This window comes from Rattus norvegicus, chromosome 4 (assembly GCF_021556685.1).
Source record: "Rattus norvegicus strain SHRSP/BbbUtx chromosome 4, alternate assembly SHRSP_T2T, whole genome shotgun sequence".
NCBI lineage: Eukaryota > Metazoa > Chordata > Mammalia > Rodentia > Muridae > Rattus > Rattus norvegicus.
The window spans coordinates 19,368,165-19,394,563 of NC_141537.1; the positions used below are offsets into that span (position 1 = coordinate 19,368,165).

At 37.3% G+C, this 26,399-nt stretch overlaps 1 protein-coding gene across 1 annotated transcript in view; it reads right to left on the minus strand.

Moving 5' to 3' along the window:
* The window catches only part of Cdhr17 (cadherin related family member 17), a 96,443-nt gene extending 70,668 nt beyond the window's left edge, over positions 1 to 25,775 (minus strand). Inside the window, exons 1-6 of the mRNA XM_087659859.1 lie at positions 25,730 to 25,775; positions 24,631 to 24,798; positions 17,192 to 17,362; positions 11,994 to 12,088; positions 10,514 to 10,636; positions 1,365 to 1,468 (exon numbers count right to left, since the gene is read on the minus strand). Of these exons, the coding sequence (XP_087515985.1) occupies positions 1,365 to 1,468; positions 10,514 to 10,636; positions 11,994 to 12,088; positions 17,192 to 17,362; positions 24,631 to 24,798; positions 25,730 to 25,763 (695 nt within the window). The 5' untranslated portion in view covers positions 25,764 to 25,775. The remainder of the gene's footprint in view (positions 1 to 1,364; positions 1,469 to 10,513; positions 10,637 to 11,993; positions 12,089 to 17,191; positions 17,363 to 24,630; positions 24,799 to 25,729) is intronic.
* Between the last annotated feature and the right edge of the window lie 624 nt (positions 25,776 to 26,399).

The window sequence follows — 26,399 nt, forward strand, 5'->3', positions numbered from 1 at the left end:
AACTTACATGCTTCTAGGTGAGTTTACCCGGAACAAGAATGGAATTTTATCATGGTATAAGAGGGAGATAGAAAAAGAAAAATTAAAATGAAATGATACTTATTACCTGTCTGCACTTTACACAAAGTTCCTAATCATGTCTAGTATATATCTGAAATATAATTCTCTTTACATAGAAAGTTTCTCAGATGCCATACTGACTGATAACCTTTGTGCCATGTAGGTCCAATGAAAAGAGAGGTGAGTGTGAGATGCTCTGCGCACAAGAAACATGCCTGCTCATATCAACTTGGTTCCTTTGCCTCACCTAGTATAATACATATAATACCCCGTAATAATTAAGTACAGGAACACGAGATCACTGCCTTTTCTGTTGCCCTATTTCTTAATGGTCGATGCTTCTTTGTAAATGAAAAATACATTTACAACTATCTAGTAATTTGGCATGGCTCATATATGCTTAGTATAAAATTCTGTTAAATGGGGAATAATGTTATATTTATTAAGGAACAAGAGCAGCAAAATATTATTCTTTTTTTTTGATTTTTTTTTATTAACTTGAGTATTTCTTATATACATTTCGAGTGTTATTCCCTTTCCCGGTTTCCGGGCAAACATCCCCCTCCCCCCTCCCCTTCCTTATGGGTGTTCCCCTCCCAACCCTCCCCCCATTGCAAAATATTATTCTTAAATCATGATGGTACGTTTACAGCAAACATTGGTAGACCTACAGATTACTTATTTTCAGAAATAATGGATTATGGAACCTCTACATTTGTTCTAGTTTCTCAGATACTTTACCCAGATGAATGCAGGAAGTCAAAAAGACTACTCCCTGTAGTTATCTATGGAGACACAACTTGCTTACAGAAGGAAAGCAATCTCAATTCAACTGCTGTTTGGTCTTTACTAATCTAAAATGTATTTGACTATTCTTCTATTGCAGCAGAATATTTTAGTGACTACATTTTGAATTATGTAAATTATCAATTCACAAATATGAAAATAATGTACTTTTTACTACTTTTTAAAGTGTTTAAGGCTAATATAATAACTTTGAAACTTTTTGAGAATAGAAACAGAAACCCAACTAATCATTCCAATACAATTATAGGTGGATCATTTATAATTTGCTTTGAGTATTTTGAGTACAGTATACTTTGTGTACTGTATCCATACATACACACACACACACACACACACACACACACACACACATCAGTTGGGGATATATACTAAGATGTTTTTGCCAGATCATACTATCATTTTCTCCATTATCATAGACTCTACTGTCATTTTAATATACACAAAAGCTTTGTTTTAACCATTCTCCTACACATATTCTTTGAAATAAATGTACTTACTCAAATTGAGGTGTCTCATCATTTATGTTTCTAATATTGATAATTATTGTCCCTTCACAGAACAAACTTTCTGTATCTGTCACTCTCACTGACAGCTGGAAAGTCTAGAAGAGAGGTTTGGAAAAATTATAGTATACTATTTGATAAGTGGTAATACATGCATAATGTAATTAATCTTTAACCCAAAATTCAATGCACTGAAGCTCTTAATAAAGCAAACTGCTTGGGGAGGATCCCAAGACACAGGCCTCTGAACTATTAAGAAATAGTGTAATATTACATAACAGCCAGAACGGCTAAGATCAAAAACTCAGGTGACAGCAGATGCTGGCAAGGATGTGGAAAAAGAGAAAAACTCCTCCTTTGTTGGTGGGATTGCCAGCTGGTACAACCACTCTGGAAATCAGTCTGGCATTTCCTCAGAAAATTGGACATAGTACTACCTAAGGACCCAGCTGTACCACTCCTGGACATATACCCAAAAGATGCACCAACACATAACAAGGACACATGCTCCACTATGTTCATAGCAGCCTTATTTATAATAGCCAGAAGCTGGAAAGAAACCTGACATCCTTCAATAGAGGAATGGATACAGAAATTGTGGTATATTTACACAATGGAGTATTACTCCGCTATTAAAAACAATGACTTCATGAAATAAAGACGCAAATGAATGGAATTAGAAAATATCATCTTAAACCCGCGGATCCCGGCCCGCAGCAGCTCTCTGCTCCTAGACACCGTGGGAGAGAGACCTCACCGCCTGGTCAGGTAGGCACTCCTGAGGCTGCAGATGGAAGAGACCACCAACACTGCTCACCCCTGCCCACATCCCTGGCCCAAGAGGAAACTGTATAAGGGCTCTGGGCTCCCGTGGGGGAGGGCCCAGGAGCAGCAGGACCCCTGTGCCTGAGACACCATCAGAACCTGAAGGAAACAGACCAGATAAACAGTTCTCTGCACCCAAGTCCCGTGGGAGGGAGAGCTAAACCTTCAGAGAGGCAGACAAGCCTGGGAAACTAGAAGTGACTGCTCCCTGCACACACATCTCGGACGCCAGAGGAAAACACCAAATGCCATCTGGAACCCTGGTGCACAGAAGCTCCCGGAAACGGCCGCGCAGATCTTCCTGGTTGCTGCCGCCGCAGAAAGCTCGTGGGCAGCACCCCGCGAGTGAACTTGAGCCTCGGGACCACAGGTAAGACCAACTTTTCTGCTGCAAGTGACCTGCCTGGTGAACTCAAGACACAAGCCCACAGGAACAGCTGAAGACCTGTAGAGAGGAAAAACTACATGCCCGAAAGCAGAACACTCTGTCCCCATAACTGGCTGAAAGAAAACAGGAAAACAGGTCTACAGCACTCCTGACACACAGGCTTATAGGACAGTCTAGCCACTGTCAGAAATAAGAGAATAAAGTAACACTAGAGATAATCTGATGGCAAGAGGCAAGCGCAGGAACCCAAGCAACAGAAACTAAGACTACATGGCATCCTCGGAGCCCAATTCTCCCATCAAAACAAACATGTAATATCCAAACACACCAGAAAAGCAAGATCTAGTTTCAAAATCATTTTTGATCATGATGCTGGAGGACTTCAAGAAAGACATGAAGAACTCCCTAAGGGAAACACAGGAAAACATTAATAAACAAGTAGAAGCCTACAGAGAGGAATCGCAAAAATCCCTGAAAGAATTCCAGGAAAACACAATCAAACAGTTGAAGGAATTAAAAATGGAAATAGAAGCAATCAAGAAAGAACACATGGAAACAACCCTGGATATAGAAAACCAAAAGAAGAGACAAGGAGCTGTAGATACGAGCTTCACCAACAGAACAAGAGATGGAAGACAGAATCTCAGGAGCAGAAGATTCCATAGAAATCATTGACTCAACTGTCAAAGATAATGTAAAGCGGAAAAAGGTAGTGGTCCAAAACATACAGGAATTCCAGGACTCAATGAGAAGATCAAACCTAAGAATAATAGGTATAGAAGAGAGTGAAGACTTCCAGCTCAAAGGACCAGTAAATACCTTCAACAAAATCATAGAAGGAAACTTCCCTAACCTAAAAAAAAGAGATACCCATAGGCATACAAGAAGCCTACAGAACTCCAAATAGATTGGAACAGAAAAGAAACACCTCCCGTCACATAATTGTCAAAACACCAAACGCACAAAATAAAGAAAGAATATTAAAAGCAGTAAGGGAAAGAGGTCAAGTAACATATAAAGGCAGATCTATCAGAATCACACGAGACTTTTCGCCAGAAACTATGAAGGCCAGAAGATCCTGGACTGATGTCATACAGACCCTAAGAGAACACAAATGCCAGCCCAGGTTACTGTATCCTGCAAAACTCTCAATTAACATAGATGGAGAAACCAAGATATTCCATGACAAAACCAAATTTACATAATATCTTTCTACAAATCCAGCACTACAAAGGATAATAAAGGGTAAAGCCCAACATAAGGAGGCAAGCTATACCCTAGAAGAAGCAAGAAACTAATCGTCTTGGCAACAAAACAAAGAGAAGAAAAGCACACAAACATAACCTCACATTCAAATATGAATACAACAGGAAGCAATAATCACTATTCCTTAATATCTCTCAACATCAATGGCCTCAACTTCCCAATAAAAAGACATAGATTAACAAACTGGATACGCAATGAGGACCCTGCATTCTGCTGCCTACAGGAAACACACCTCAGACACAAAGTCAGACACTACCTCAGAGTGAAAGGCTGAAAAACAACTTTGCAAACAAATGGTCGGAAGAAGCAAGCTGGAGTAGCCATTCTAATATCAAATAAAATCAATTTTCAACTAAAATTCATCAAAAAAGATAAGGAAGGACACTTCATATTCATCAAAGGAAAAATCCACCAAGATGAACTCTCAATCCTAAATACCTATGCCCCAAATACAAGGTCATCTACATACGTAAAAGAAACCTCACTAAAGCTCAAAACACACATTGCACCTCACACAATAATAGTAGGAGATTTCAACACCCCCCTCTCGTCAATGGACAGATCATGGAAACAGAAATTTAACAGAGACGTAGACAGACTAAGGGAAGTCATGAGCCAAATGGACTTAACAGATATTTATAGAACATTCTATCCTAAAGCAAAAGGATATACCTTCTTCTCAGCTCCTCATGGTACTTTCTCCAAAATTGACCATATAATTGGTCAAAAAACAGGCCTCAACAGGTACAGTAAGATAGAAATAATCCCATGCGTGCTATCAGACCACCACGGCCTAAAACTGGTCTTCAATAACAATAAGGGAAGAATGCCCACATATACATGGAAACTGAACAATGCTCTACTCAATAATAACCTGGTCAAGGAAGAAATAAAAAAAGAAATTAAAGACTTTTTAGAATTTAATGAAAATGAGGGTACAACATACCCAAACTTATGGGACACAATGAAAGCTGTGCTAAGAGGAAAATTCATAGCGCTGAGTGCCTGCAGAAAGAAACAGGAAAGAGCGTATGTCAGCAGCTTGACAGCACACCTAAAAGCTCTAGAACAAAAAGAAGCAAATACACCCAGGAGGAGTAGAAGGCAGGAAATAATCAAACTCAGAGCTGAAATCAACCAAGTAGAAAGAAAAAGGACCATAGGAAGAATCAATAGAACCAAAAGTTGGTTCTTTGAGAAAATCAACAAGATAGATAAACCCTTAGCCAGACTAACGAGAGGACACAGAGAGTGTGTCCAAATTAACAAAATCAGAAATGAAAAGGGAGACATAACTACAGATTCAGAGGAAATTCAAAAAATCATCAGATCTTACTATAAAAGCCTATATTCAACAAAACTTGAAAATCTGCAGGAAATGGACAATTTCCTAGACAGATACCAGGTACCGAAGTTAAATCAGGAACAGATAAACCAGTTAAACAACCCCATAGCTCCTACGGAAATAGAAGCAGTCATTAAAGGTCTCCCAACCAAAAAGAGCCCAGGTCCAGACGGGTTTAGTGCAGAATTCTATCAGACCTTCATAGAAGACCTCATACCAATATTATCCAAACTATTCCACAAAATTGAAACAGATGGAGCACTACCGAATTCCTTCTATGAAGCCACAATTACTCTTATACCTAAACCACACAAAGACCCAACAAAGAAAGAGAACTTCAGACCAATTTCCCTTATGAATATCGACGCAAAAATACTCAATAAAATTCTGGCAAACCGAATCCAAGAGCACATCAAAACAATCATCCACCATGATCAAGTAGGCTTCATCCCAGACATGCAGGGATGGTTTAATATATGGAAAACCATCAACGTGATCCATTATATAAACAAACTGAAAGAACAAAACCACATGATCATTTCATTAGATGCTGAGAAAGCATTTGACAAAATTCAACACCCCTTCATGATAAAAGTCCTGGAAAGAATAGGAATTCAAGGCCCATACCTAAACATAGTAAAAGCCATATACAGCAAACCAGTTGCTAACATTAAACTAAATGGAGAGAAACTTGAAGCAATCCCACTAAAATCAGGGACTAGACAAGGCTGCCACTCTCTCCCTACTTATTCAATATAGTTCTTGAAGTTCTAGCCAGAGCAATCAGACAATAAAAGGAGGTCAAGGGGATACAGATCGGAAAAGAAGAAGTCAAAATATCACTATTTGCAGATGATACGATAGTTTATTTAAGTGATCCCAAAAGTTCCACCAGAGAACTACTAAAGCTGATAAACAACTTCAGCAAAGTGGCTGGGTATAAAATTAACTCAAATATATCAGTAGCCTTCCTCTACACAAAAGAGAAACAAGCCGAGAATGAAATAAGTGAAACTACACCCTTCATAATAGACCAAATAATATAAAGTACCTCGGTGTGACTTTAACCAAGCAAGTAAAAGATCTGTACAATAAGAACATCAAGACAGTGAAGAAAGAAATTGAAGAAGACCTCAGAAGATGGAAAGATCTCCCATGCTCATGGATTGGCAGGATTAATATAGTAAAAATGGCCATTTTACCAAAAGCAATCTACAGATTCAATGCAATCCCCATCAAAATACCAATCCAATTCTTCAAAGAGTTAGACAGAACAATTTGCAAATTCATCTGGAATTACAAAAAACACAGGATAGCTAAAACTATCCTCAACAATAAAAGGACTTCAGGGGAAATCACTATCCCTGAACTCAAGCAGTATTACAGAGCAATAGTGATAAATACTGCATGGTATTGGTACAGAGACAGACAGATAGACAATGGAATAGAATTGAAGACCCAGAAATGAACCCACACACCTATGGTCACTTGATTTTTGACAAAGGAGCCAAAACCATCCAATGGAAAAAAGATAGCATTTTCAGCAAATGGTGCTGGTTCAACTGGAGGTCAACATGTAGAAGAATGCAGATCGATCCATGCTTATCACCCTGTACAAAGCTTAAGTCCAAGTGGATCAAGGACCTCCACATCAAACCAGACACACTCAAACTAATAGAAGAAAAACTAGGGAAGCATCTGGAACACATGGGCACTGGAAAAAATTTCCTGAACAAAACACCAATGGCTTATGCTCTAAGATTAAGAATCGACAAATGGGATCTCATAAAACTGCAAAGCTTCTGTAAGGCAAAGGACACTGTGGTTAGGACAAAACGGCAACCAACAGATTGGGAAAAGATCTTTACCAGTCCTACAACAGATAGAGGCCTTATATCCAAAATATACAAAGAACTCAAGAAGTTAGACCGCAGGGAGACAAATAACTCTATTAAAAATGGGGTTCAGAGCTAAACAAAGAATTCACAGCTGAGGAATGCCGAATGGCTGAGAAACACCTAAAGAAATGTTCAACATCTTTATTCATAAGGGAAATGCAAATCAAAACAACCCTGAGATTTCACCTCACACCAGTGAGAATGGCTAAGATCAAAAACTCAGGTGACAGCAAATGCTGGCGAGGATGCGGAGAAAGAGGAACACTCCTCCATTGTTGGTGGGGTTGCAGACTGGTACAACAATTCTGGAAATCAGTCTGGAGGTTCCTCAGAAAATTGGACATTGAACTGCCTGAGGATCTAGCTATACCTCTCTTGGGCATATACCCAAAAGATGCCCCAACATATAAAAAGACACGTGCTCCACTATGTTCATTGCAGCTTTATTTATAATAGCCAGAAGCTGGAAAGAACCCAGATGCCCTTCAACAGAGGAATGGGTACAGAAAATGTGGTACATCTACACAATGGAATATTACTCCGCTATCAAAAACAATGACTTTATGAAATTCGTAGGCAAATGGTTGGAACTGGAAAATATCATCCTGAGTGAGCTAACCCAATCACAGAAAGACACACATGGTATGCACTCATTGATAAGTGGCTATTAGCCCAAATGCTTGAATTACCCTAGATGCCTAGAACAAATGAAACTCAAGACAGATGATCAAAATGTGAATGCTTCACTCCTTCTTTAAAAGGGGAACAAGAATACCCTTGGCAGGGAATAGAGAGGCAAAGATTAAAACAGAGACTGAAGGAACACCTTCAGAGCCTGCCCCACATGTGGCCCATACATATACAGCCACCCAATTAGACAAGATGGATGAAGCAAAGAAGTGCAGGCCGACAGGAGCCAGATGTAGATCACTCCTGAGAGACACAGCCAGAATACAGGAAATACAGAGGCGAAAGCCAGTAGCAAACCACTGAACTGAGAATAGGACCCCCGTTGAAGGAATCAGAGAAAGAACTGGAAGAGCTTGAAGGGGCTCGAGACCCCATATGTACAACAATACCAAGCAACCAGAGCTTCCAGGGACTAAGCCACTACCTAAAGACTATACATGGATTGACCTTGGACTCTGTCCTCATAGGTAGCAATGAATATCCTAGTAAGAGCACCTGTGGAAGGGGAAGCCATGGGTCCTGCTAAGACTGAACCCCCAGTGAACTAGACTGTTGGGTGAGGGCAGCAATGGGGGGAGTGTGGGGAGGGGAACACCCATAAGTAAGGAGAGGGGGGAGGGGGATGTTTGCCCGGAAACCGTGAAAGGGAATAACACTCGAAATGTATATAAGAAATACTCAAGTTAAAAAAAAAAAGAAAATATCATCGTGAGTGAGGTAACCCCATCACAAAAATCACACATGCTATGCACTCACTGATAAGTGGATATTAGCCCAAAATCTTGGAATACCCAAGAAACAGTTCACAGATCATATGAAGCTTTAGAAGAAGGAAGACCAAAATGTGAATGGTTTAGTCTTTCTTAGAAAAGGGAATAAAATACACATGGGAGGAAATACAGGGACTAAGAGTGGAGCAGCAACTGAAGGAAACGTCATCCAGAGACTGCCCCATCTGGGGATCCATCCATATGCACCCACCAAACCCAGTCACTATTGCTGATGCCAAAAGTGCGTGTTAACAAGAGCCTAATATAGCCTCTCATGAGAGGCTCTGCCAGAGTCCTACTGATACAGATGAGGATGCTTGCAGCTAACCATCAGATGAGCATGGGGACCCCAATGGAGGAGTTAGAGAAAGGACTGAAGGGTAAAAAGGGTTTTGCAACCCCATAGAAAGAACAACAATATCAGCCCACCAGATCCCCTGAGGTCCCAGTGACTAAACCACTAACCAAAGAGTACTCATAGAGGGACCTATGGCTCTAGGCACATATGTAGCAGAGGATAGCATTGTCTGGCATCAGTAGAAGTTTTTGGTCCTGTAAAGACTTGCTTCCCCAATGTAGGGGAATGCCAGGGTGTTGAGAGTGGGAGCATCTTCATCAAAGCAGGGGGAGGTAGGGAGGGGGATGAGAAGGTGGTAAAAGGATAACATTTGAAATGTAAATACATACAAATCCAATAAAAATAAATAAATATTAAAAAATAGTGCAGTTTCTGAATGGCTGATCTTATCATAAGAAATGAATATGTTCCTCGTCAGCCTGTCCCTCTGCCGGACCCGTCATATATTGTATATTCGTATTAAATGCCCCTTTGGGAACACAAAGGAAGCACTACTAACATAGTAAAAGGTCTTTAACAAACTTTATAACAAACATTAATAAATGCCTACAATGTACAAGCCTTCATGCTGAATGAAGGACAAGGAATGTAGAGTTGGCACTATGTGCAATCTTATAAAATTAGTGTATAGTGAGGATAAAGAAAAAGTTTGGGATGACTGAAGGTGACAGGGAGGATGTGTGAGTAGAGACAGAAGAGAATCAGGGGAGCCCCAGAAGGGAAGCTTTGAACTGCTTACACACTCACGGAGGTAGTATATTTCCACCTATTTTCTATCTTACTTAATGCCCTACAATAGATACACTTAAAGCCCACTGTTGCCTTTTCTTCCATTCCGTCACATTCAATATTTCCAAACTGAAGGTAAAATTAAATTCATTTGCTTTTGTCACCCTTTATTTTTCTTTAGATTAGAGAGTTGAAGTCATCTTCAACTTCTAAATCTTCCTTAATATCACCAGCAACTTCTTTAGTTTTGTTCTAGAGAAGTGGTTCTCAAGTTTTGCATCACAATCCCTTTGGGGGTTGCATATCAAATATCCTGCATATCAGCTATTTACATGATGATTCCTAACAGTAACAATAAAGTAGATACAAAGTAGCGATGAAATAATTTTATTGTTGGGGGTCACCACAACATGAGGAACTATATTAAGGGGTTATATCATGACACTAGGAAAGTTGAGAACCACTACTGTAAAGTCTTACATTTTCTCAATTACTCAGTATTTTCTCAACTGCATCCTGAATTAATATATATGGAGGTATTGCTAAAATAATAATGATTTCATAATAATATTAATAACAGTCATAACATATTCATCTGCATTCCACGTTCAACTATCCCAATAGGTCATTCAGCTTGTATATCTCTGCTCATTTTATCCTAAATTTCATTAGAAACTTTTTATAATTATGGTATAATCCCTACACTTGGGTAACTAATGGAGTAGTTCTAGACATTTGGTTAACTACACAAATTCTTGCAAATGAATCTTACAAAATTTGTAATGCCACAATGTCTTTTATTTCTCATGAAGAGTTCAAAGTTATCTTCTATTTACTTCCATTCTTAATAAAGAAATAAATAAAATTGAATTACGTGATATCCAGCATCAAAGTCCAAGACATCTTCACCTCTTAAGCTAACAATACCATTTACAGGATCTACTCCAAAGGAGTTTGCTCCCCTCTTTGGCCCAGATAACTCTGTCTCGATGTTGTACTGAAAAAGAAAATGTGTATTCCTCCTTCCAAAATGAATCAAAAGGCACGAAAAGGTTATTAATGTACAGTAATGGGACAAACATGTAGAAATTTCTTTAGTTTTTTTATAATTACCACCATTATGGCCTAGCTGGCATAAAATCATTGGCATATTGGCATTTGGATAAAAGAAAATGAACTTACTTGGTTACCATATTTCATACTCTCTGTGTTAATGTTTAATGGAGTTCTGTATCACATTTTTATAAAAGTCTATTTCTGATTCTACAAATAATTTCATATATGAAAGGATATAGATACAGAATAAATTTATTGTCAGTTTAAATTCTAAAAAAATTCAAGAATGAAACATTTATATTTTCAGATGTTAATACAGCTGGAAATGTAGGTTTTACATTTGTACTGAAAGTTCTCCAGTGATTGGAGAGGATAGATTAGATAAATCTTTACTCAAAACCTTCTGACAAGAAAGTTGAAGTAGAAAATAATTTATTAGAGAAAGGACCAGTTGCTGTTGTGAATTCACTAATATGAATTCTATATCCCACTAATTTAACCAATTCTCAAAGCACTGTATTTTGACACTATCACCCGCTGGTCCTTCTCATGTTCCTTCAAATAGGAAACTGGCAGTAACTCTTTTCAGCTGGACCATACGTTATTTTTCTTCAATCTACTGAAAAGACATTATCTAATGGGAAAGCTCTCAGATTTCTTAACAATTTCATGTAGGCTAGTCTACAATAATACAGTTTCGACTATTCCACAGAAAATCTTAATATGTTGACTGATAACAACATATATATTAATGAGGATAAAGAAGAAATATCTTCTAGTTGAAAAAATCAAGGGCAGGAGAGATTATGTCACTTTCCCAATGTCGTGCCACTACCCTAAGGTAAATCCAGAACACCCCAGGTCAGCAGACAGCCCAAGCAGCAGTTGGTGCTACATTACTTCAGTCTGATAATTTCTGAATTGGAAGTATGAGATTTCAGTATATATTCAAAAGGAATGTATGTGAAGTTTATGAGCCAAGAAACCCTGCAGAGTTGAAATGGCAGTACACTTTCTGAATAGAACTGTAGAAATTTTGTTGTTGTTGTTATTGTTGTTTGGTCAAATCTACAAAAGACTTTATAAGCATAAACCAATTGTGAGATAAAAAAAAATCTCTTTAGGTTAGAAACTTATGAATTAGTTCTGCAAAGTATCAAAATACACACACAGAGACACACGTAGACATATACTCAGTTCTGAAAATACATTGTCTATTCTTATAAACCGCCTCAGAGACTATGCCCTGCGAGCCTGCTGTGAAAATATATGCGTCTCCCACAATAATGGCCACCTACTGTCAGCCTGTCACCATGGGCAGTGTCTTCATCTGCTGCGCTCACTTTATAAATAGGTTGAAAGAGCGGATGGTCCTCAGCAATTTCAAATGTAGCTATGAAGCAAATCAAAAACGAAATGAAAAACCTTGCATTAAAACGGTATATTAATTATGTTAATGTGAACGTTGGATTATTGTGAGACAGGAATGGCACTTTAGGACAGGGATCTGATTTTTTTTTTCTCTTTCTTCGTCTGTAAAGCTTTTCTTTTTTTTTTTTTTTTTTGGTTCTTTTTTTCGGAGCTGGGAACCGAACCCAGGGCCTTGCGCTTCCTAGGCAAGCGCTCTACCACTGAGCTAAATCCCCAACCCCTGTAAAGCTTTTCTTTACTCTGTAGCATGGCTGGCAGCAACTAAGGCTCGGTAGGAAAGAACACGACATGAGTAGAAACAAAATATTTCTGCATCTTCTCGAGTCTTGCTTCTTACAGAATTATGAATAGTTAATAGTTAACCTCTGACGTGCATAAACCTTCAAACATCTCCTTACGACACTGAAAGAAAGGTTTTAAAAAACACATAAAACCTATTCAAAATATGTTTTATGGATGGACGGAGTGGGCTCAGGAAAAGACAGGTTAAATGAATTGTCTTGTGGATATCTGACATGAGCACACTTGCACATGTGTTCCTGCATTCCGAGATTGGGCGGTGGTTCTGTATGGGTCTGTGTGTTGCTGTTCCGTTAGCCCTCACTGAAACTTGATCTCAAGTTCAGTTGCAAGGCATTCTAAACTTCCCTGCTTCTTCTCTAAGAAGTAGACTACATTGAAATTATAAAAAAAATCAATATTACCAAACTGCCCAACTAAATTTAAATTTTTGTAATGTTTAAAGGAAAGCTCCAAAAGATTTTGATATAGCTCAGGGCTATGCTGATGTCTAAGAACATGTGCCCCATATTTTCTCCAGAAAAGAAAATGGAAGACGGATGAGGAGGAAAGAAAAGAAGCAGAATAAATACCAATACACAAAAAACCCACCTGAGCATAGTTTGAAGACAGATTATTATTAAATTTCAAAGTAACTTATCATATGAAGATTAAAACTTTAATAAGCTTAGTAATCAATGTCTTAGGTTTTCATTTCACCATATTGCCATATGTCAAGCAAAAATTAGGCCAGAAAAACTGTAAGAGGAAAAAGTGCTAATACCAGGTCTAATTATGATACAAATTTTCATCAGAAAAAAAAATATATTCAGAGTGCAAAAACAGAAAATTCCTTTCAAAGAACCACAAATGTACAATAGTGGAGAGAGGTACAGAAACAGTTAAAAACACACCCCAAAACTTTTTCTTAGTCAGATAAATAATAACAAAACTCCTTTTAGATAATAATTGAAATTTAAAATGAATGAATGAAGTAAAGTATGACTGGACATAAACAAACATCCAGAACTGAGCTTGAAATAAATCATTAGAATACCAGATTTAAGCGTCTTTAGAATTTTCAATTTGGACAATTGTCAGATTTTGAGTCTTTATGAACTCAAGCTATTATCTACAAAAACAATTATTAAAGATAATGTTCTGGACCCTCAATGCTCTGACACAATTCTTTATTAGTGTACTCTTTATCTTTCTACATTATTTCGCTTTGCCTATCTCCTCTAAACCTTTAACCTCTTCTCATTTATCTTGAAATCCATAGAAGAGCTATCAAAATATCACCGAGTAAACAATCAGTCTATTAAGAGCTGAACTTCCCCCGAGTGTTCTGCATAATCACTTCTATCTGTGTATTCTGTACTTGTACAGTGAGGTGGAAGAATTTTTCTCTAAAGGGCAAACCTGCTTTCTGTGCCTGTGCCTCCCTTTGAGTTTGTTGTTCTGACTTTTCTCCTCCTTTCAGCATCTCTTTGACTACTGACTACTGTTCGTTAGCATGTCAACACATGCTTTTCTGTAAAACACCACCTAAGCAAGCACTGCTTAACCATGACCCCAACTCTCCCCTACCCTTTATTGCCAGGGTTTCTAATATCGTTCCACCTCCTACTCAACCTTAAATCCATTGTACAGCAAAAACAGTTACCCAAAACTTATTTGTACATCAATGCTTGCTTGACAAATGAAGCAAACTTGGCATCCATGTTGTTGATTTCCTGTCAACGTTTTTACACATGATTCTTCTTTATTCATTTGGCGATAAAAGGGTTTGCTCTGAGACTTCCAGCATCCATGAAAAATGCCTACTTGGAAAATCAAAGATGGCAATCTCCTGAATAGCTGTTAAGTTCTTTGATAAGACAAAACAGATTTTCAAGTTGGGTCCAACAGTAAGTGAACAACCCACAGAGGTGACCCCACCTCCCTTATTCTTTTATTCTCAAAGACACATTTATTATACTCTCACAGAAAAGGAGGGCATTTCAAAGTAAGAAGTGAGTCGTCATCAGACTTAAGAGTCACTAGAGGCTGAGATCCAGAAAGTATACAAGAACTTACAGATCAGGAGAGAATCTGGCAACTTGCTTCCTGACCACAAGAAGAAAGAAAAACAAAACAAGAAAAGAACCTAGTTATCTAAATCTACAGCAAATACCACCAAGAGTGGGTATATATGCTTCTTTTCCCTTTGAGGGACACACAACAATTGATAGGAAATATCTTTTTTATAGTAGTAAAAGCAAGGAAAAGATTATTTTATATGGATATTATGGAATACATGTCCCATTTCCAAATGCAACTAACATTCCTAAGGAAGTAAATGCAACAATTGAGCACAATCTAAAAAAAGTACTTTCGTATACAAAAATATTAATTTATCATAATGATCATTTTGAAAATATTTAATAGAACCCATTTAGTAAATTGAACACTTGGTTTTGCTTTGTAGATTTCAAACTTTAAAATTGTATATTTAAAAAAAATATTTCACATTTCCAAAGGCAATTTATAGTTCAAATTCATATTCTAATCTTCAAAATTGAGGTATAATAAATCATATTTTCATGGAAGGACACATTAATTGCAGTGATAAACATGTCTTTCAAGTAGGTACTCTCAGGTCATTAGAATGTTTTTAGAATGTAGAGTACAAAAATAATTTGAAAGAGAAAATGTAAAATTTTAAGACACTTTTTAATTTGATAAACACAGAAAATAAATTAAAATGATAAACAAAGACATATAACTGTTTAGAAAAGATATGCACACATTGATAATCTTTCATTAATTCCAGCTGGCCTTTTATCTGACCCATTTGTACTTTCCTTCATGTGGACTCAACCTTCCAGTCAAATGAATCCTCTCTGTTTATGAATTATGCAATGTCTTCTTTTAAAAAGTAATAAGCCAGACAAGAGTCTTGCAATCGCATCTAACATAGCCACTGCCTTCTGTTCAATTTCATATTGAGAGGTCTAAAGAACTTCTTTTCTCAGACTCACTAATCAACCTGTAACACTCTGGCTTCTACACCTATGGCATGTTAAAATAGCTCCGAGACTCATTAGTTCTGCTTCTTTATATTGTATGTGGGGATTAGGTTAACTGTAGAATGCAATTCTTCTAAGCACGCACCTGGCATGCTCCTGGAACATTCTTTTCCCTTGTCATACATGGTATAACGCTCCCCTTTCTCTACCATCACTGAAAGTGTTCTTTCTTTTCTTGGCAGGCTAACGTTCTTCCCAATGTCATTAAATGTATTTCTTCAAGGTTTGGCCATGTGCCTTCTCTAAGTCCCCACTGTAATTGAGTGATTTCATCCAAATACATGGTTTCAATTACAAAACCTTCATAACCCTATACAAGACCTCTGAGCTCAACCGCTAAGTTAAATCTCTTCTTTGATATATTTAACAAGGGCATATCAAATATGATATGCTGCACTGGGGATGTCATTCAATGGAAGATTGCTTGCCTATCATGTTTAGAGGCCTCATTTATATTTTTTACCCAATCCAGGAACAAACAAATCTAATTCAAAATGAGATCACAAGTATCTTCAAATGTGTGTTCCTCAGTTTCACTTCTCTGTTTGAGGATTTGTACCATAGTTTTACCAATGAGAAACCTGGGGGCTTTCCTTTTTTTTTTAATTTAGTTTGTCATCAGGTTGATTTAACATTTAAGCATATCACAATTATTTCCATTTATTTTTACCACATTCCTAGATCAAAATGTACTGTATCTTCCTGGATTGCTACAACAAACTGCTGGCTAGTCTTTCTCTGTCCATGCTATATATTTTTAAACTCAGTCATATGAGTTACCTCTTAAATTCTGTCAGCATGTCTATGGTCTATGAACTAAAAGTAATTTCTATAAGATGAAATCATTTAAAGATACAAAGATATTTTTTGACACAAAATAGCTTAAGGAAGCTGAAATTTCAGTGTTCACAAATAACTTTCCCACAGCCACTTGCTCTCAATAAGTCATTGTTTATTTCTGCAATAGGAGCAGAGTTAATTGGTCATAGACTCATCAGTTCAAACTCTGAGCCCCAAACTTCCAAACTGCAATAACTTGCTGTTATTTGCCACACACCCTTCTCATAATCAGAAAATAAGAGGCATAGTGACTGACACAACTTTAAGAAATGTGAACTGATCTGTCACTGAATTTCTTGGTGAAAAAATAGTATTTATTAGATAATACCTCTATAGTTAAAAGAATCTAATGCATGTCAGAGAATACAGAGAGGGCACTGATCACAATAACTTTATTGGAAAATAATTGTCAGCGAAAGTGGAATACTTTAGGTGAAACATTTTATGATGACATATCCTTGTCACGAAGACAAATAAAATAAGAATATAATCCAATTAAAATTCCAAAGCACTTACTTATTAACCAAGAAAGAAGATACACTTACTAATACATTTATTTATCCCTCTTGCCTTCCTGTGTTAATTCTTTTATAACTGCCCTTAAGAAATATTTTCTAAATCTTAATATTTGTTTTCTAAGCTCACAAGTATAAGTGAAAATTCTACCTTAAATGTATTTTCAATTTATTTTAGTGAGCATTTGCATGTTTCCTTATACATATGTATGTTGGCATAGGTTTGCACATTTCTATTTACATACATTGTCCAATAAAATATTGCTGAATATTAATACTTTCATATTAAATAGCATATTTCATCTCTTTGAATATAGATTTTTATTGAAACTAAATAATAGGAAAGAATAAGCATCATACCTGAGCCTGAAGAAAAAAGCGGGTCAATATTACAGTCTGGAGGTTCCGGGACATCATTTATATAAATGGTCAAAACGTGTCTCATGTCTCCTCCAGTATCAACTATAAGTAGAAACCTGGTTGGATCTGTTTCATAATTAAAGATTTTTGTAGATGTGATGATGCCAGAATCTAATAAAGATACAATTAAAATTACAAATACTGTCTACAAATCTTGCTAGTAGTCTACCTATCTATAAAGATTTATTTATTTAATTTATGTAGATGAATCCACTGTAGCTCTCTTCAGACACACCGGAGGGGGTATCAAATCACATTGTAGATGGTGGTGAGCCACCATGTGGTTGCCGGAAATTGAACTCAGGAGCTTGGAAAGGGCAGTCAGTGCTCTTAACCACTAAGCCATCTGTCCAGCCTGTACCTATCTATAAATATAAACTTGAATATCTACAAATGCATTAGAATTATAGATAATAACTGTCATATAAATGAGTTAAATTGACATCGACATTATTCATCCAAAGCTGTGCAAAGAATAGTCATTCTATGAATCTTTCATGAATAGTTGAAAAGAAAATAGGTATGAATATAGGTTCCTTGCATAGAAAGAAATATAAACGATTCAGACATTGTCTAATAAACTCCCTTTTCCTAAACCATTTTTATTAAAAATTATTTCTGAGATCACAGAGGCTGAGATCATAATGACTGCTCTGACTATATTTACTTGCTAGGAACAAAGAAAATTATTTATATACAGTAAGCTGACCAGAAAATCATCATGCATGGTCTTTATATGTGTTCGAATGTGGATGTAGGGTTGTACATGTAAGTTGGGATATGGGCAAGTTACAGTAAATTGATGTTGCTGTCTTCTTCAATCACTTATCACCTTGCATTGGAGCAGGATATCTGTTAATTGGAGTGCATTGATTGGCTACACTACTTGGCCAGCAAGCATGGTGAATCTCTATGTCCTGTTTTCACTAGCACTGAATGAGAGATAATCATTGCCATGCCCAACTTTCTTATGAGTGCTAAGGATCTGGTCTCAAAATGTTTATGCCATATTTATGTGTCAAATATTTTATCAACAGAGCCATCGCTCCAGCCACTCAGGTCTGGGTTTTGCAGAATTTTTGAACTGAATCTAAGATAAAAATAATTATTACCAAGAAGTCTATGTTATGGAAGGAGATAAATTGCTTCTGATAGATTAGTCTAATTCTCAGCATTAAAATAATCAGTTAAGTTAAGGCAAGAAGAGATAGTATAGAAAAAATAAAAGAAATAAAGACAGTTTAAATAATTTTTATTGTTAAGCATATCAATATTATTAAGACTGAATATTTTAAGAAATTAAAACATGTTTTAACAAATAAGCTGCTTTAAAATAAATATAATATTGCCTTTAAAAGAAACATATTCACAGGAGGCAGAGGGAGGGAGGGATCTGGGTAGGAAAGGGGAGGGAGGGAGTAGAAAAATGGGGAACAGAATCAGGTATCGGGGACAGGAACAGGAGAGAAGTCCAGAGAATGAATGGAAATAAGCAGCCTTTGTGGGGAAGAGTGGGGATCCTCTACCAAGTACCAGAGAAACAAGCGGTGAGAGACTCTCAGGACTCAGTGTGGATAGCCTTAGCCAAAATGCCAAACACTGGGGAGAGGGAACTCAGAGTCCACCTATATGGATCGTGCCTCAAGTGGAGGTACTGGGTTACTAACCCACAGTCAAAATATCTGAGCCAGAATCATTCCTGTGTTAAAGAACTGCAGGGACAAAAATGGAGAAGAGACTGAAGGAAAGGTAGTCCAATGACCAGCCCAACTTAAGATTCATCTCATAGCAGAGGCAGTGGTTGTGGAGGGCATCAAGGCCTGACACTATAACTGATGCTATGATGTGCTTACAGATAGGAGCCTGGCATGGCTGTCCTCTGAGAGGCCCTATCAGCAGCTGATTGAGACAGACACAGATATTTACATCCAAAGATTGGACTGAAGTCGGGGGATCCTATGGTTGAATTAGGGGAAGGATTGAAGAAGCTGAAGAAGAGAATGATCCCATAAGAACACCAGCAGTCTCAACAAACTCAGACCCCAGGGAGCTCCCAGATAGCAACCAGGGGCCAATCCAAGGTCCCTGACACATATATAGCAGAAGTCTGCCTAGTCAGGCCTCAGTGGGAGAAGATGAATTTAATTCTCAAGAGACTTGAGGCCCCATGAAATAGGGAGCCCTAGGGGATGGCACACTCTAGGAAGCAATGGGGAGAGGAATTGGATGAGGAACTGTGGAGTCCAAGAGGGGAGAGGTAATGCCTGGAATGTGAATATATAAAATAGTTTTAAAAATATATTGAATAGGTAGGAAAAATTATTATAAATTCTGAGAAATTCAGTATGATCAACAGATAATATCTTTTACTATTTTTTAAAACAGATACACTTAGCTTATGAATGTTAAAAGGACAAATAACATGCTTTTGATTTCTTGTAAGTTCTTACAGAATTCCTTTCGATTTCATGTAATGCTAATTGCCAGATAAACTCAAGTTATAGCAAAAGACAAACATAACCCTACCAGAACTTCACTCAAATCAAAATGGGGCTTATCTATTTTTCCTAAATATTCAAGAACTGATTTTAAAATGTGGTACCAGGTCAAGCCTTAAGAAAACACAAATTGGATCAATGGAAGGGTTGGTTTATTATTGTGTCTCCTAATTGGTTAGGCTGAGTGAAGTAAACTTGACTGAATGACTCTATGGTTCTTTCCCAACTCCCTAAAGATTTTGGTGTTAAGGATATAATGCAAGATTAGTTGTATCAAGGCCTAACTACTAAAATTAGCTCATATACTGATACCAATGTAACCCATGATGTTTGTTGATGTCACACCACCATAATGTGACTACTCCCAAAGAGAAAGCAGGGATTTTTATTAATTTAAGGCCAACTCAGGATACTTAGAGAAAATCTCTTTGCTAAAAGAAATAAAGGAATGGAAGAGAAGGAAAGGAATGGAAGAAGGGAAATTAGAAGATTACAGAGAATTTTTATATGAAGTTTAGATCAAGCTGCATTCTTAAATGGTGTTTTGATTTATTTATGAACTGACAAATCAAAATTGTGAAGGGATTGTTCAGGAGAAGAATGGAGACAGATGTCATGACACGTGCCAAGGTCAAGAAAAAGAAGGCTACGCGTAGGAGACTCTAACTAATGTATAAAATATGCAACCGATACCATTACCATTACCATTGAAAACATAAGTATTAAAAGGAGCCACAATTTAAAGGGACTCATTAATTGGTTTAAGGAGTTTTTCTTTTATCTTGGGAAAATAGAAACATATCATATAATTATGTGACTCAAAATAAATATGTATCAAGTTGTTGTAGTGAGTGAACATTTTTGTCTTTAATGAAAGGTCTGTCAATAAAAAGAAAATAGTGAAAAAAACCTGGAAGCAAGAAAGCTGTTTTGAAGACTGGTACAAAACAAATTAGATATGATGGAAAAATGGCTTGAGACAGTCGTTTTAAAGATGAAGATTATGTACCAAAATATTAGAATCCCAACAATTTGAGATGAATTCAACCAGACAGAAGCTGTGCGAAAAGTCTGCAATCCACATTTGTCACAGATTTTCTAAAGGGCACACAGTAGCAAGTCTAATATGTATCATGTGTGTGTGATGTTCTGCAAAGTAGTCAAGGATGCAAGTCCTGGGGTACTTGAATGTTGTATGTACTTGTACAGGACTGCTTTGTCTTCTGAAAGTAATAAATTACATATAGGACTCCCACAAAGGTTAAAGGAGAAGCTTTAGGAAAAGCTAATCAAGCCCTTAAATAAATAACTAAATTTAAGGTGTTTCTGAGTATCTCTTTGCAGTAGATATATTATCACTCATAATGTCTGGGCTTCAGGTGTGTATTTTGTGATCATTTAGTCACTGTAGTAATAGGATAGTTAGGTGAGGTTTTAGTTGAGACCGGCATGAAAGGTCTAATAAGTAGGTAGAAACCAATAAAGCCTCGAATGACACAGTGTCTATAATAAGCAAGAGAAATGCTGGGGTTGGAAGGAAGACAAGGTGGAGGAAAGGTGTGGTTAGGGGAACTCAGAAGACTACAGTGTCATAGAAATCAAAAGATAAATGAGGTAGCTAGAGCAACAGCTCAGTGGTTAAGAGTACTGGCTGTTCATGCAGAAGACCATAGTTCTAATTCCAGCATGAAGGTGGTAGCTAAGAACCATGTGTAACTCCAGTTGTAGAGGGTCCAACACCTTCTTCTGGATTATAGAAGCCTTGTATACATATGGTGCAAAGTCACATAAAATAAGCATAAAATAAACATAAATACAACTTTTAAAAAATGAGTGTGCTTCAGAAATAACTTTTACAGAAAACAATAAATATAAAATTATACAAGGAGGGGACCTAACTCTAGTCTTGCATAAAGCATTAAAGTAGAGTGCTATGTTTTGTCTAATTCATGCTTCATACTGAAGTTTACTCCAGAATATATTACAGGGGTCAGAGTTTGAAACACTGTTGAAGAGAATTCTTTACAGACTGAACAATTTAATGAAAAGTAAGATGCCTTGTGGAAACATGTGAGTTTTATTAACATAAGAATGACTTAAATGATTACAGAAATGATTAGTAATTCTTTTTAAAAAACCTGAGATTGAGATCCTGAAACTAAGAAGAAAAGAAAAGGGACTGGGAGTTTACACAATAGCTCAAGAACTTGTTCAGGCTCAGGGATCAGGGTTCAGATTCCCAACACCCGCATGATATCTAGACAGACATAACCCACCTATATCCCCAGTCTTGGAAGAAAAATACAATGAATTTCTGCAGAAATCGGTAAGCTAAATTAATGAAATTCGTTAGTTCTGAGTTCAAGTGAAGGACACTGCCTTGATACTTAAGTCAAAAGCAATGAAAGAAGATATTCAATGTTAACCCTTAACCTTTCAATATATGTGAACAAGCATCTGTACAAATATAAACAGCAACAAGCGTGTAAACACACATATATGTGCACGTGGTATACGAATAACAAAAAGTGAATACAGAAAAAAATTGTTTTGAGTGTAGATAAATTCTGGCTACAACCATAGGGATGTGGAAGGGCAACTTATTTTAATGTTATCAAGATTTGAGAACAGGGTTTTATACTGGCTCACAAAAGAGATTCTGCATTTGTGACACTGGATAGGAGATGGTGTGAAGATCAAACGACCAGAAGAAACTCTATGGCAAAACATGAAGTGGAAAGAAATAGTATGAATGACATAATTCTGTCCCCAGGGAAATGACTACTATGGTGTGGGAAGGAGCTGAAAATAAGCCGGGAAAATTCCAAAGAGTACCGAAGCCACACTCGGGAATCAGTTTTAAAGACTGAGAATATGCTGACTCCCCACTTCCTGACAATGAGATATGAGCTGCATGGGAGTGTGAGTAATATCAGCAGGAGACATGGTTCTCTCTGAAAATGAAAGTTTTTGGTGAAAGCCAAGAGGTAGAAAAATGTCACAAGATCGGTGGGAAAAGAGAGGATTATTTTTTAAAAAATAGATTTTTTTTTCATAAGTGGAGTAAACTGAGGGCAGAAACGAAGAATTTGAGTAAACAAAATTGCTTTGACGAGCTTAGCGAAGACGCTGAGTGGGAGGCTGATAAGCAAGAGAAAAGGATTAATGCTTGCAAGAGCTTTCACCTTAAGTAACACCAAAGACCAGGGTAGATGAGAGATTAGGTGTGGATCTGTTTTTTCATAAGTAGATGCAGATATATTCATATTATTAAAAAGTGGTGAACAAGGAATATGGAAAGCTTCATGGGGGTTCATCAGGGATTCAAACAAGAGTTACACTGTCACTCTAGCAGTGGTCATATAGGAAAAATGTATGTCTTGCATCCAAATAGCAGGCAGTTGAAGACTCTTAGGAGAGGGTCTTGCTGCAATCTGCCTAGGAAAAATCAAAAGCCATGTGTCAAGGAAAATAGTTCAATAGACAAAGAGCTTCCTGCACGAGGATCTGTATTCTGGCCCACATAAAATATGGGTATAGTCACATATACTGTGATACCAGAACAAGAACAGCAGAGACAGGAGGATTTCAGATCTTTCTAGTTCAACAACATAGCCAAATTGGTGGGATCCAGAGTTAATGAAAGAACCTATCTTACAAAGTAAGATGGAGAACAAGCTAAAAAGACCTGCTATGGGGTTGGGGATTTAGCTCGGTGGTAGATCGCTTGCCTAGCAAGCGCAAGGCCCTGGGTTCAGTCCCCAGCTCCGAGAAAAAAGAAAAAAAAAAAGACCTGCTATGTCACACTCTGACCCACACATGCACTTTTACAGAAACCAAAAACAAATAGTAAAGAAATAAATCAGAGACCCTAGAGCCACAGAAAAATTGTTAGTATCAAACTGTAGTCAAGAATACATTAATCCCAAATTTGAGGTTTAATGCAGAGTCTCAGAGATGAAAGAGGAAGCCACTGATGAGCAGAAGTTGGAAAGGGCTTCTGTGAAACGGGACTGTTTATAGACTCGGGAGCTCGCTCCACTGTTGGTAGAACTTTCTAAAGAATACACATGGCTCACGACTGAGACACAAAGATATCCCATTTTTAAAACTCATTTTCTTGCATTTATAAACATCATACCAGGCAATATTTTGATATTTCTTGAGTAGAATATACAAATAAATGTGTTATAGCTAACACTTAGCTAATTTCATATATAATTATAAAACTCATGTTTTGAACAGAAAAAGCATCATGGATTAAAAAAAAAAAAGCTATCAACAACCTTCCCAAGTTATCTCCTGTGTTTTGAGGAGTTCCTTGGACCACAGGCTACTTGTGGGAAGAACTGAATTCTGCTTACATTTTCAGTGTTTCAACTAAGAACATCTTCCTCTTCTTATCAAACTATTGAGTTCTTAGTCTGCAAACTACCTGGGATCTGGGTGCTGCCATCAGTGTGCGAAACAATGTGTGTTGCTTACCTTAACTGATGCTTCAGTGATCTTCTCAGGGAGACAGTTTAAATTTATTGATCAAAATATTTTCAAATTGTATTCCTTAAAATTTGTTCAAAATGCACATCCCAAATCATTTTTTATTCAAGGGGCATGTTCTGCTTTGAAAAGGAAGAAGCAACTCTCAAGCTGATTAATGGACAAAACTTAATTTTCTTAGGAAAGAAGGCTCAGGGCAGTGTCAGGCTTACTCTGAGTGAGGAGCAAGCCAAGAGGGGAAAGCTTTGGAATTGTAAGTTTCTGAAGCAAAGTTTGAGCAAACATTCTAATGCACAACTGGAGTATAACTAAATAATTGTCTTAAGAGTCTTCCTTTAAGAGTTAGAAAATAAATAAAAAATGTAAATGATAAAATTAATTTACTTGCATCGATGACAAAATACTTCGTTTTATTCAGAAAGCGGTAGGCGTTTGGTCTCCCAGCCACATCTTTGTCATAAGCTCGGCTTAGTTCTGTTCCAGGAAGCTGATTCTCAGGCAAATTAACGGGGTTGATTAACATCTGAATTTCTGCTCCGATATAGGAAACCGCTAAAGTGTCAACACATAAAGACTTGAGTAAGACCAGGAAGAAAATGAAATCATTTGCCCCATGGTCACTCTGGGGTTGTGCTCATTAGTGACGACAGTTGGAGAAAACACCTCCTGTGAAACAAAGCTACCACTGGATTTCCCTTTAGTGGGATTTTGATACACATTTTCTGTTGAGCCCTACATAACAAATTTTAGCTTATGAACAAACCGAGATCCAATTCTTATTCTACCTCTAAAATATTTCCTCATTCAGTCTGGCTACTGAACTATTACCAAGCACAATCGCTATCTGATCCAGAGAAAATTTCACTAATTTCTTCCTTCTTATTGCTCATTCAGTTTAGGAATTTTGTCCATTCAATTAAACATTTCTGATTGCATTTTTACTTGAAACACCATTTCAAAATATCAGCATAATGTCTTTTCTGGTTTTATCTACTTAACTAGTTTCGTTGTTTTTCCTGCAAATGAAAAAAGACTCGGCGTTGTTTTAGACGTGACTCATTATAGCTTCCTAACTCCACACCTCCACAGCAAAGAGTAGAAATAAAATATTGTTAGACTCACTCGTGGACTGTGAACTACAACTCAAGAGATAGTATGTGAGCATATGCAGTGTCCATAGACATGGCACAGTGTGAAAGTGAGTCATAAGCTTAAGAAATACATTATACAATCCTGTTATAGAGTAGAAAAGATGTTAAAAGCAAATAACACTATGAATTAAACCTGGAAAATACCAAGATGAGTACTGCATGAAAAAACCCAAGGCCATAGTGTTTCTCTTTACTCACACACACAGGCATGCACATAAGAGGAAGCAGAAAGCTGAGAGATATTAACTGAAACTAAAAGGATTCCAGCATAGATCCAATTCTTCAATACCCAGACTCTTCTAAAAGCAAACAATCAGCAAACTTAAACTCACCTGTGCATATTAACAAAATCTTGAAGTTACTCATATTCAGACTGGCTTCTCCAATGCCCACACAGAGGCCGCTAACAAATGCACAACTTTGCCTATTTATAAAATTCTGTCGTCATACACGTTAAGCCAGCAGGTCAATAAGCTGTTACTCAACGACGATGATGGTAGGTTTACTCTGTTTAGCTGCGTGATTAGGTGCACAGATCCAATTTCGGCTCCTGTGTTTGTTCCCTCACAAATCTGGTGAGATTATCAGCAAACCGTCATGTGCCACCATTTCATTTACACCTTTGCAGCTGGTGGCTAGTTTACTGTGGGGAATTTTGGGCCAGAAGCCAACTGTTCTCTTCTTAATCCCTCCCGATCTAAAGACACAGTGTACACTTGGAAACCATGCCTGAAACTTGCAGCTGGCGAGCACTTGAGTGCCACTGGTATACAATCACCTCTGTACCTAAAGTTGCTGAACAACTGTAGAAGAAGGAACAAAACCCACTCTTGGGTCTTTCATAACCTAGCAAACATAAAGAATGGATAAAAGTAACTATAACTCCCAAAGCGGAAGTAGGGGTGAATAAAAGTGCATAAAAATTTAGGTAAAAAAGAATCACTTCTAAGGAGAGAAAGTCCTCAGAGAGAGAGCACCATATGAAAACCTTTACAGGAACCA